The 12,699-nt window shown below is 34.9% G+C and overlaps 2 protein-coding genes across 2 annotated transcripts in view; both read right to left on the reverse strand.

Annotated features, from left to right (window-relative positions):
- The window catches only part of LOC142352206 (uncharacterized), a 354,267-nt gene that overhangs the window by 85,865 nt on the left and 255,703 nt on the right, over positions 1 to 12,699 (reverse strand). The gene's annotated exons all lie outside the window — the stretch shown is intronic.
- LOC142352157 (uncharacterized) lies at positions 3,162 to 11,140 on the reverse strand. Its single transcript, XM_075404558.1, has 4 exons — positions 10,796 to 11,140; positions 6,863 to 7,269; positions 6,435 to 6,607; positions 3,162 to 3,715 (listed from the first exon to the last, which is right to left on the reverse strand). Exons 1-4 carry the CDS (start codon positions 10,913 to 10,915, stop codon positions 3,516 to 3,518), a joined length of 900 nt encoding a protein of 299 aa, XP_075260673.1. The 5' UTR covers positions 10,916 to 11,140; the 3' UTR covers positions 3,162 to 3,515.

The following is a 12,699-nucleotide window of genomic DNA, read 5'->3' on the forward strand; positions in this document are numbered from 1 at the left end:
CCATGCGTTGTTTATAACTTTTATTACTTTTGACAGAACAGAGGCATTTTTAAAATGTGCTTATTCGTAATTCTTCAAGCGACTTTACAAAAATATCGCGACTAAAAACTCCAGCCGATTTTTAAAAAACGTAATCAGTTCTGTTCTCTATTACTCCTACTAATTCTCAAACCAAGTTCAACCTGAAATCTTTGAAAAAAATATTCCTCGCCACATCTTTGTAAATTATCTTTTATTGTAGTCCAGGCGACGTTTCTGGTCGATTTAGGCAGGATTGATACAGGTAACGACCCTTCACGCTGCCATGGTTAACTTACGACTCACGCGTCAAGTTTCATCCATAACTAATTATAACTTTAATCCAGCACCGAATCATCACAGCCTATCAGGCCTGATTCAGAGATTTTCCATAGGCCAAGTCTTGCAGAGAATTGCCAGTACTTGAATTTCTCAGAGCAGAGTTAGGCTTCATATCATGAAGATATTTTTATAATAAGGGAAACTCTTTGGCTTTTTTTGCACTAGCTTCCCGGCGCAGAGTTCCAGAGTAAGCCAGTACTGAATCATGATATTTCAATTCTGTATTTCTTTACTTGCCATTATGAGCATGTCACTTTTTACCCAGCGCGGGCAAAAAATCACAAAAAATGGGTTCCATGAAAATAGTCAGGTCATGCAGTTAAAAATCCAATTCTTAGATTTTGCTTGCTGTGCAGCCTAATTTGCAGTGCGCAATAACGGGAAGGACTCCTCATTCCTTAAAGTTCGGGTAAAATTTTCAAGTTCAAGCGGGATATTAGACAAAATACAATTGATGGAGACAATTGTCCTATCTTGACTTAAATGAAAATAAGGAGTTCGGGCAAAATCAATAAATAATAAATTATAATACAATTTTTAAAAATTATTGCGAAGTTAAAATTCTGAAAAATAATGCTTTCAATCATGGGGATAATCTATCTTAGACTCACGTGCAATATTTTTATTTTTTTTAAACAAGTAAATTGGAAATATTACCCAGGGGTTAAATATTACAAGTTTAAAATTATATAAACAAAATCAGTACAATGTTAAAAAATCAAAATTAGTGGTTCCGATTTCTAAAGGTAAAAATAACTTTTGAAGCCACCAACGTTCCTTTCCAACGGTACAAGTTTGAATTGTTGGAGCAGATGCTGTTTTAACATGCGTTTAAACTTTGATTTTGATCTGATAGTCCGGACATCACGCGGAAGTTTATTCCACTTTTGGATGCTTCTTTTTTGTATTGATCGACTGCTCGACTTTAGGAGAATTAGAGAATTAGCTGTTCAGTTCTGTTGTTTTTTCTTACTAAGACATTACCACTTAGACAAAAACTCTCAGTGCCGTGTGTTTTCAATAATGAAATATCATTCCTAAGTTTTGAAACACTCATCTGGCTTATTAAAAGTTCTGCAGGCAAAATGTCAGATTTTACTAAGAGATCTGTAGATCTCTCAATTTTTTTTCTCATGTAGTAAACTTTAATACCCCAATTGATTTGTCGATTAATTCGATGCATTGCAGAGAAATTCAAGTTCTGAAAAAATAGAGCACTGAATGTTAAATGAGAAAGGACTAGGGATTTGAATAGCATCAATCGTGCTTCCAGAGGTAACTGATAATGTAAAAGGTATATGGATCTAATCGCTGTGGCCATATTTGATAGGACTTTGTTGAGTTGTACATGAAAAATTAGTTTAGAATCAATTATTATACCCAAGTGTCTTCAGTGACTTTGTGGTTTAATTTCTTGTCCCTGAAAAACTATTGGATCAAAATTTTCATGTTCCTTCGAGACGCAAAGAAGTTCAGTTTTACCGGTATTCATGGTTAATTTGTTTTGCTTTAGATAATTATCTGTTTTCTGCAGCATTTCAGACACATTTTTCCAGTTCACTGACATTGTTTCTGCTAAAATGGAAACTTGTGTCATCAGCAGATTGAATTATGTCGAAGTTTCCTTGTACCTTTTCTCAAAAATCATTAATATAGAGAAGAAAAACTAGTGGCCCTAAACATTCTGAGTAAACATCATTTATCTTAACACAGTGCTGTCTGTTTTTAAGAAATGAAGCAAATAATTCAACTGCACTCTCTGAAAAACCGTAAGCTTCAACTTTTTTGAGAAAAATTTCGTGCGATATTGAATTAAATGCTTTAGCTAGATCAATAAAAACAGCAACTGAAATTTTCAAGTTATCATAGTTTTCTTGTAATGCTTCGATTAAGTGTAAAACAGCATCTGTAGAAGACTTATGTTGTTGAAATCCAAACTGTGTACCGTTCAAAATTTTTTATTTTTGTATAAATTCGTTAACCTGATTGAGAAGTATACGCTCAAAGAGTTTTGCAAACATTGGAGTAATTGAGATAGGCCTATAGTTCTCGCAAATTTTTACGTCCCCATTTTTGTAGACCGGACTAATGAAAGCAATTTTTAAATTTTCCGGGAAAATATTTTGACTAATGCATTTGTTAAAAACAAATTGCAAATGGGTTCCGATTGGAAGTTTTGCTGCCAAGATAAATTACTATGTAATGGCACGTACTCTGTAACGGGGGGGGGGGGTTGCATATTGCATAATGTAGCGGGGTGGGGGGGGGCACAAACGGAAAAGATCCGCTATCTTGAATTGGTATAAAAGCAGTTCTCATTTTCAATTGTTTCACCTAAAATTTCGGATCTTTTCCGTTTGTGCCCCCCCAGTACGTTATACTCCCCCCCAGTGACAGAGCACGTGTCATTACATAGTAAATCATTATGTAAAAATATTGCACGTGCGTCTGGGGGTTGCAAATAATATGCACCCACTAAGCTCGGGGGGGGGGGGGGCACAAACGGAAAAGATCCAAAATTTCAGTAGGTCCACATAAAATTTCTTTTAGTACGGCCTTTTTGTTCAAGCAAAAAAAATTATAAAAAAGTAAAGTTTGCAAATGCTGAATGATGAATTTAGGATTATAACACCTGCTCTTAAATTTTGGGGTCTTTCCCATTATAGCCCCCCCCCCCCCCAGCTTAGTGATCAGATAACCTATAGCCCCCCTCCCAAACATCGTAATTATACCATAATGGGGGGGGGGCTATAATTTCATGGGGGGCTATAATGGGAAAGACCCCAATTTTGTGGGTAATTTACGCATACGGTGTCCTCTTGTGTTAAAAAAACTTCAAATTCAACATTGGCGTTACGTTGCGATGTAAATAAATAGCACCAAGGTGCCGTAAAAGTTACATGCTCTTAAAGCAAGGGGAGGTGAAGGGGGGCAAGAATAGATTTAATTTTTATGTAAACTCAATAAATAATACAGTAAAAAAACTGATGATTATGAACATGTTTCCATTTTTTTATAGATCCTGTCATGTTTCACATGGGAGTGGGGGGAGGGTGGGGGCTATAGATCCTGTCATGTTTCACATGGGAGTGGGGGGGGGGCGGCGGCGACAGGGGTTGGTATATGGAAACAGTTCCATTAGTTTTTTTTTTACTCTAAACTGAAGTTCCGACTTCGCTGAAATTCTCCGAGTGTCTGCCTCCATCATGGGACGATTCGCTGTTATGTCTTTGGTCGTGCTGGTTGCCATCGGGATAAGGTGTCAATTTCCTCGAACCCTTGGTGTTGCCAATAGAGTCATCGGGCGATGACCTTCTGAGTGGGTTGAAAGACAAAGGTCGCCGTCTCGAATCACCTAGTACAAAAATTAAGTTCAAATATGTATCTAATCTTTTCCCAGTCCCATCGGAAATTAACCGTCCTTTCTAAAGTTGATTTTACGCGTAATAACTTTTCGGCAGAATATCGACAGAAAATTTAAAGTTGAGGCTGTCTTGGTTGTATATAATTACTATAAATAAACATGCTATAAATATATGAGATGCCCAAGTTCGAGAGCCTAAGACCAGTTGGTGTAAATGGGTAGCACACTAGGCTTGCAGGTAAGCGATGCTCCTTCGAATCCGGTACTGGTCCATTCTCACAGTAGTTCAGCCTGAATAGACCCCCTAACACGAAACAACAGGTTAGTCCTATGCTGGTCCTGTTGGGGCATGTTGAAACTATTGACATATACGCCAATCTAATGGTTATCTTGCAATATTTTTGCAAGACGAAGCATCGTCTTGCAAGATCTTGGAAGATACCAATTCGATTTCGGCTGGGGTTCTTAAGTGCATCAGGACGGACTTTAACAAAATTCTAAGTACTGATAACGATGTGTTAAAAAGCATAGAAGGTTATACTGTAAAATCCCCACCCCCCCCCGAATTTGAGGGGCAGGAAAACAACTTGGGAGAAACAGAATAGATCCTATCTAATATATCCCAAAAGATCTGTTCTCTTACCATCCCAGCAATGGGCATAAAATTTTTATAAATATTGACAAACTAAATGAAACTAGATGACCTTTTCGACCCTTGTGAAAAAAATGCAAAAATAACGCATTGAAATCAAGTACTTTGTTACACTCATCACTATCTAATATAGCGCATATTAGTACGTGTTACTGCAGTAAGCAAACAAGAAAAATATCAGCTCCAACTGCTCGAGCAATATCGTTGTGTATCTGTTGCCAGCTGAGTTTGTTGTTATTTGCGGCTATTGCTCTGCTGCTGGGCTTCAATTGCCAACCACGGAATTATATCCCCGCAGAGATGGAAAAGTGCTCCTACTACAAATTCACTGCTTTTTATAGTGATGTTTCATACCCCTTACCAGCCGGCATAGCCTCATTAATTTATTCACCATATCGACAAATAATGTGACAATAGCACAGTAGAACTGCTTAAGACAGCACGAAAAGGTCCGAGTTTTGTATTTTATGTAGCACTGCTACATCTCACTCCTATTTTGACAAAATTGAAAGTTTTTTAGTTTGTTAAAAACGTTCTTCTCTGGTTGATATACACAACCTCCTCATTTTTTGTATCGTTTTTTGCATCCAACTATTTGTCTCGAGTTAACACGTCTGCGTTGGCAAAAGTCCGACGGAAAAACTTAGCAGACCTTGGGTCGAAACAAAATAAATCTAGAAGACTCCTTTAACGTTTTATAATTAATGCGTTTCTATTTCAATTATTTTTGTCCTAAAATCTTAATCAAGTCTTTGAGGTATATTTTACTGAGCGGTATAGTTTATCACACTCTTTTTATTGCCACTGTTACGAATTAAACAGTGGCGCTAAAAAAGTGGTGATAAATTCGTAGTCTAATGATGGAAACAGTTTGATAAACTTGTAGTCTACAAAAACGAACATGATCGCAACAGGTCCTGATTTAAAAAAAAAACCACACGGTTTTTCATGGGGCCCTCAAATTTATCATAACACCTCGTCTTCGCCTCGGAGTTTGATAATTTCTCGGTGGCGATAACATCCGTGTGGTGATATTCATGAGTGATTATTTAACCATCTCCACAATGGTTGCTAAAGATCAGCTTTTGTTTACAAAAATAGTTAAATCAATAGTTCATTATCTTTTTTTTGCACATGAACGTCTTTCAAAAGCGTGGGCTCTTGGACGTTAATCAGTCATTTAAGTTTGTTTAGGGCCCAATAAGTACAATTATTTTGAAACCAACTTTGAGCTGATAAATTGAAAATAGGCATCCAAAACAAAATATCAAAATTTTGGTATGGGTCATGCCAAAATTGGGCTGGCAAAAATAGGCCGAACAGAAACGTTCTCTTGAAAGTCAATACCGATAAAGAATTGTATAGAATGCTGCGGGAAAAGACAAACTTTTGAAGAAGTTATTGCAGAACAAAGTTAGGAAACGAGCACTTTGGATTGTCAACGTGAGTCCAATTTGTTTTTATAAGGATCTGGCATTTGGTTGTCGCTCCTAAAACTACTGCTCTCATAAATATTCAACTATTATGGGTTCATTATAGCTTGAGTCCTAACTGCTCCTGAATGATGTTAACGTAAGTGGCGCAAATAATTGAAACCCAAGCAAAGGTTCGGAAACAAGCGCACATATTTCACACACAGTTCAGGGGTTAAAAGTTAAACATGAGGATGAGCCTAGTTCAAACTTAATGCCAAATTATAAACAATATCGCAAAATTTTGAAAAAAAAAGATTTTTTCCAAATATTCGCAAACGAACTTTATATCCCGTACCATTAGAAGTTGGCCTTGTTTGGTGTATTTCGCATATTTTAAACTTGAATTAAGAAATCTCCGAAAAAAACTCATATTGCCATTTTAAACAGACCGGAACGAACTCGGTGGATCGTTTGCCCTTTTTTTGCAAAAATTTGAACATAACATGATTTTGCAAAATTTTGAAAATCTTATTTGTGATGAGATAGTTAACATTTTTTAGGGAACTTGACATAGTGACAGGGTTATACGAGGACAACTGTGATAAAAATCCTCAGTTTTTTGCAAAAGTCAACCGCTACTTGCCATCATGATAAGTTCTGGTAGATGATGAACCAACAGGTCGCATTGTTGTCTGGTCTGAAGAGTGGTTGATCCAGAAGTCGTCATCTCTGGAAGCGACAAATAGAATGAAACAACAGGGAGAGAGACAGATTAGTTCCAGCGCTATACACACCCATAACAAAACGTATCCCCAACTGAAGGTTTCGTGGAGTGTCGTTATATCATTGAGCTACTTTATGATGACAAGAACAGACAAAAACATTTGCTATAGAAATTAACGGGTATTTATCCATCCTACTACACCCCCCCCCTCAACAATTTGTGCAAATGGGCTGACTTTGTGTTATTGGTTTCCTTAAATGATTTTCAAAGATTTTATAGGTCCTTCAAATGATTTTACATTCCAAAGTATTTTTTTGCTGTGCGCTCAATGACATTTTTGTTCCTCCCTGTAATGACACTGTCGTTCCTCTTGATAATTCCTCTCCAACCAAACTGTCGTAAAAGTACAAGTCGTGAACAAAAACACAACTTGCAGCGCGTATAATATAGTATAAGCCAGCGGACACGAAGAAGTCTGACAACATTCCATATATACAAGCGCTACAACCAAAAACGTGATGAAAACTAAGTTTTCAAACATGGATAGAATTAGGACGATTTTGGAAGCGTCGTTCCAGCTGAATTCTTGATAAACTGGACTTGCGAGAGACTGGGATCCGAAATGGTGTTTCTCGTTCCAGCCGGGAAGCAACCAGTCCCACCTGTTCATTCCCAAGTTGGAACATGATGATTGCTTTATTTCGTTGTAACAGTGACTCCAGAAACTAATGCTCACGTATTCCACTTTGTTGATCTGATTGCCGGATCTTGTTGACAGTTTTGAACCCAAATTAACTCTAAATTTTGTTTTTGAACCCTAATTCTGTCAAAAGTTTGAACCATATAATGAACTATTATTTCTGTGAAATTTACGTAACGGTCCATTTTGATAGTGAGCAATGTCTAAATCAGTACGGTTCTTTCAGTTTTCAAATGTTTTTTTTTGCAACTCAAGTTTCTAGCAAACGTTCTTTAACGCGGCTTTAGCTGTAAAATGGGCACTTTTTTTTACAGCGTTCACGAAAAATCTTTTACGTGCTCCCTGTTTTTAAAAGTTTCTCTTTAGAAAAATTTCTCCTTTTTTCGCCTCTATTCAGAATATAATCAAAAGAAAAGACTCTACTATTGAAAATGGAAACGGTGGTAGCGTAGAAGTAAGGATTTGTTTGGCTTACAGAAGAATATTGCTCAATCTTCGGCTACCTATCAACTGTCTACTTGAAGACCAGCTCTCAAATAACTGTAGCTGTTGAAAAAACATCTCGGAGACTTGATTAGTCGTACTTAGGATTGATCCTGATTAAAAAGCTATCTTTCGCCAAAGCCAATGTAAAGTTTTTAGTTCAAATTTAACTCAAATCAAAATAGGTGAACCAAGTGAATCTAATTTGATTTGTGAGCCTAATTAAGTGAACCTATTTGAATCAGAGATTGATATTTAGTCATTGTCTCTATTGAAAATAAATTAATTTTTTTGTAAGAATCTTAAGACAATTTTATAATTAAAATTGACTAAAGCCACCCTTTTACTAAGTTGTAAAAGTTTTCAATGTTCAAATACTTACACAGTGAACAGATGTCGATGTACAATACAAAATGTCTGATGTACAGTAAGATGCAGTAGTTGAAAAGACGCAGTAGTTTCTGGAGGTTGGTGGCAAAACAAATAAGCGCTGAATCAGTTTACACATTCTGTTTTTTTTTCTGGATGGCCAGTACTCTGTTCATTTCACACTGGCTAGTCTTTAATTTTGAGTAAAATATACTGCACGAGTTTTTTCAGACTATACAGGATAAATTTAGCCCGCAAACTCTATGCCCTCAATGTACTAATAAAGAAGAAAAAGTACACATAAAGAAACTTATAATATTCTGGAGATGTTTCAGAATTAATTTAGGTTTTACTCTTGAAATGCGCTGGTTTAGCGCTGAAATGCTGTGAGACTCAAATCCGGGCAAGCTCAACCCAGTTGTAATTCTGGGTTTAAACTCAACCCAGCAATTTTATGATAGACTCAAATATTTTACATAAAGTATAAGTCTGCTATTGCATATAATGTAGTCAATGGGCATGACCCTTCATAGTTCCTTTATAGTTATCATCGGGGAGTCTCCAATTAATCGAAATGTACTCATAAAGAAGAAAAACTGTACATAAAGGAACTTATAAATTTCAGGATATGCAATGTTTAAAAGTGATATAGGTTTTATTCTTGAATTGTGCAGGTTTAGCGCTGAAGTGCTTGGAGACTCAAGTTATCACATCAAACCAATTAATTTGCTTTTTTAAAATTTAATACCAAGATCCAAAAATTCAGCGTATCCAAAGAATCCGAAAAAAAAATTTGACGTATGAGTGCTAGCTCATTTCAGCAAAAATTTTTTCAATTCTTCAGAATTGAGTATAAATTTTGAAAATTACAATTAGAATTTTCCGTGTTTAAGGAGAATCAATTTAGTTTTGTACAGCTTCCAAACAGTTATTCCAAGGCTTTAGTTACAATATATTGCAATCTTGTCAAATTTTTTAGTATCACGTCTTTTTAAGAGGACATTAATTGTGCTACTATTGAAAAAAATGATTGTTTGGAAATGGTTCAGTCTAATCGTTATGATCAATTGCTTTGAATTTTAATTTCAATATCGGGCAATTATACAAGAGTTTGTGCTTTTACTGAAGTTAAGATAAATTAGGTAAAAATTGTATCCAAAAACTTCAAAAAAGACTTAAGGTTGTGGGGTTACCCAAAAACCTGATCTTTTTCACGTACTGCATAAACAATTTTAATCGCTCTTGCAGATTTTTGTTCATTCCACGAATGAAGTCAGACAAAATAAAAGAAAAATCAAAAATTTTCCGATATAAAGTTGAACTTCCCCCACACTTTTTTCCCCTGTTGATTTTCCTTCTTTAGTGGAATATGTAGCACGAAATTGGGCTTCAAAATAATCCAAGCTGGGAAGAGAATATCTAATGCTTTTATTCTTTGTTTTTTGTCAATAGTCATTTTGATTTTCTAGAATTTCTCTTCAATGAAGTTTTGTTGGGTTTTGGAGAAATTTGCATTCGGTATTTTTCATATGATATAAAGGCATAATCTGCTATAATCAGATAAATCATCAGGTCACATTTGGTTGTTTTTCTCATCAATTGAAGAGCCATTAACACCATTATTAGCAACAATCAGTTTTTAGCTCAGGTATTACAAGAAAATATTGGATCAGTTTTTAACCATGTAAATAAATCGCAATTATCATCATCGCAATATGGCGGGCGACTGACTTTTCTATTTTAACTGAAAAGAAAAGCAAGCTGGGAAATAAATCACCTTACGCAAGTTATTAGCATATCACTGCAAACGGTTAGTTTAAAACGCATATAGCAAAAATAATAAAAACTTCACCGATGTACAAGTTTTCGTACATTTTCGAAATATGGCATCTTTCAACTAATGCTACGATAAGAACTTTTGGATTCCGTTGTTATAAAAAAAACCGAAGTTAAAGTTCTGAAATCGGGCCCTCATAACGAATTTTAAATGTAAATCATCAGTAGATAATTGTTTGCGCTAAACTTATGTATTGTAATTGCGTAATATTCCGCTTTAAATGGGCTATTTTTAGGAACAAATGAGCTGTTTGAGTAAGAAAAATGGAAAAAAAATAGAACAATGGATAACGCAAGGATAAGCGAGTTCGGCGTGTCAAAGTTTGTGCTGCGTGCGAACAAACTTTCTGTCTCTAAAAAAAATTAATAAGACTTATGGTCAAAGTATGAAACCCCAAAAAGTTGATCTTATTAAGTCTCCGAACCCTTAATCATTAGCAGTTAGAATTTCCCAGTACTGTCTTACAGTTGTAGTTTGGTAGGGTAGCGTTAAAATTTTTATGCGTGCAAGAAACGTCTTGGCAAGTGCTTATAAGTTGTTGACATTAGTTTGTCTTTTTGACTAATTTTTTGTGTTCTCATTGAAAAATGAGTTTGTATTTGTCTTAAATGAAATAAGTTGGGCAGGAATTTGGGTCCCCCCTCCCCCGCAGCATTGCGAACCCGATGTGCGTATTTACTTTTAGATGTAATGATTTGGTGTAATGAAGCATATTTACAATCTGTGAATCAGCGGGGGGGGGGGGGGGTAAAATATTCGAGTTCGAGTTTTGATTTCAGCGATATTCGTTATAAGAGTATATTAACATAAGAAGATACGATGCTTTCAAAATTTTCAATCTGAGGCTAAAAAGTTCACAAAATAATAATTGTGTCAACAAGATCCCATTACATTGCAATGCATTAAGTACGGCTTCTTCAAATTGCAAACGACCGTCAATGACATAACACATAGTAATGTAATCAACGATGTTACGTAACAGAACATTGCTTTATTCCGACTGTTTTTCATTTTGACGAGCTCCGAAATATTTTTCTTGAAAAATAAGTAATGATAAAAGATAACAAGGCGAAGAAAATTGCGTGTCTAACTTTATGCTCGAAGCAGATTGAGTTATACGAAATATAAACAATTGATTATTTACAATTTAGAAATCAAGTTAGGCGTTTTTGCCACGCATCTTTCAAAAGACAATAAAACTTGTTGTCATTGTTTGATATCCTCGAACAAACAGCTGTTGACTTGATACAAAGGCGGAAAGCATGAGAAAATAACATCAATCAAAGTTGTGAAACAAAATGTTCAATTTAATGTAGTTCGGGTTGTCCACTGTTTTGGTAAGATTCGTTCAGTTTCGTTCTGTTTCGTTACTAAATATTAAGTTAACAAACTGTCCAGCTATTTTTGACTACATGCATTTTTTAAAAAATCCACTTTTAAATTAAAAAATATGATTTCCGCTTGTTGAGACAACATGACCTTTGATCAAATTGAGACATTATCACATGGTTGAAAACGTATAAGCTTTATCATACCTCGATTTTGGCTCCCGACCATTACCTGACGATCAAAAATTTAGAGCTACATTTTGGCTTTAAGAAAGAGAAAAAAATTTTAGCATTAAAGGAACTAATTATATGCGCTGTTTATTATAATTATACTGTTTATATGTGCAACTCTTTTTGTTCATATCTGAAACTTGAAAATTAAAAATCTGCTTTCAATATATAATTCAAGCAAATCATAAAACTAACTCTTTCGTATCTCTTATAATTTTTTTCTTTCTTTTCATCTCTTTGAATACGTTTTTTAAAACTTATCCTTTCTCAGGGAAATTGGAAAATTGTTCTAATTATGCAGAAACTTATTTTTAAAAACCAACCGTTACTCAATATTGATTTGCATTTAATATTAAGCAATCATAAAAAGAACGCTGAGTAGTGATTTTTTTTTCCATTACAGGAAATAAAAACTTTTGTTGGGGTCCCTGTTTGTTCCTGTTCCTTCGTATTAGCACTGTTTGACATATAAATGCATTATCATCTCAAACTATGAAGAAAACTATGAATGCATATGCAAAAACAATGATTTGTGACCATGCCACAAAAGTTAGCTATTCCATTTTTAATAGACAGTTCTCTTGTACAAGGGGACAATCATAAAAATTTTCTTACCCTCTACCAAAACCTATTTCTGCTAGTTGTTCTCTCAGAAGTAGCATGTTGAAAACTTCCGAGGAAAATAGTCTCTGGAGCTAAAAATGAATTATTTAATTGTTCTTGGAAACAGTGTCTTTTGTTTGAGCAGGAGAAAATCAATCTTTTTTCACAATCAGTTGGTTTGCCCACGGTGGAGTAATTTGAAAAAGGTGCAGATGTTTTCTTCATTTCTTTTGTCTGCCTGTTATTAGAAATCAGTTATGTACGCTCGTTTAAAACATAAAAAATTAAATATGCATATAATCAGTTAACTTCAAAATGTAAATATGTTTTAATGGATGTTACACAGTTCTCGATCCCATTTGATAAATACAGACTTTTGATTCATGGCTATGGAGTTTATGTTAATGTTTAGTTTAAATAACTTTATCAGGTTAATTTTTACGTATTCACATAATTTTAGCCGAGCACGAAGGAGGGGCCTGAAAAATTTTGTGCTTTTCTTCAAGTGATTTTTGTCGAGCCATATGTTCAGGCAGTTGGAAAAACGATTTCTAAAATGTTGAGCAAGTTTTCCAGTTTTTAATTTTTTCACAGTGACTAATTTGATTTTTATTGTGCTTTTGAAAATATTTT

This window comes from Convolutriloba macropyga, chromosome 1, assembly GCF_964194025.1.
Source record: "Convolutriloba macropyga chromosome 1, txConMacr16.3, whole genome shotgun sequence".
Classification (NCBI taxonomy): Eukaryota; Metazoa; Xenacoelomorpha; order Acoela; family Convolutidae; genus Convolutriloba; species Convolutriloba macropyga.

Bases quoted from the DNA above. Each gene is read 5' to 3' on its own strand.
- LOC142352157 (XM_075404558.1), bottom strand. From the start codon at position 10,915: ATGAAAAACAGTCGGAATAAAGCAATGTTCTGTTACGTAACATCGTTG. The intron at 6,608-6,862 runs GGAGGAACAAAA...CGAAACCTTCAG, and splicing joins GAACGACAGTGTCATTACAG to TTGGGGATACGTTTTGTTAT. The intron at 3,716-6,434 runs GCAAGTAGCGGT...TTTTTGTACTAG, and splicing joins TACCAGAACTTATCATGATG to GTGATTCGAGACGGCGACCT.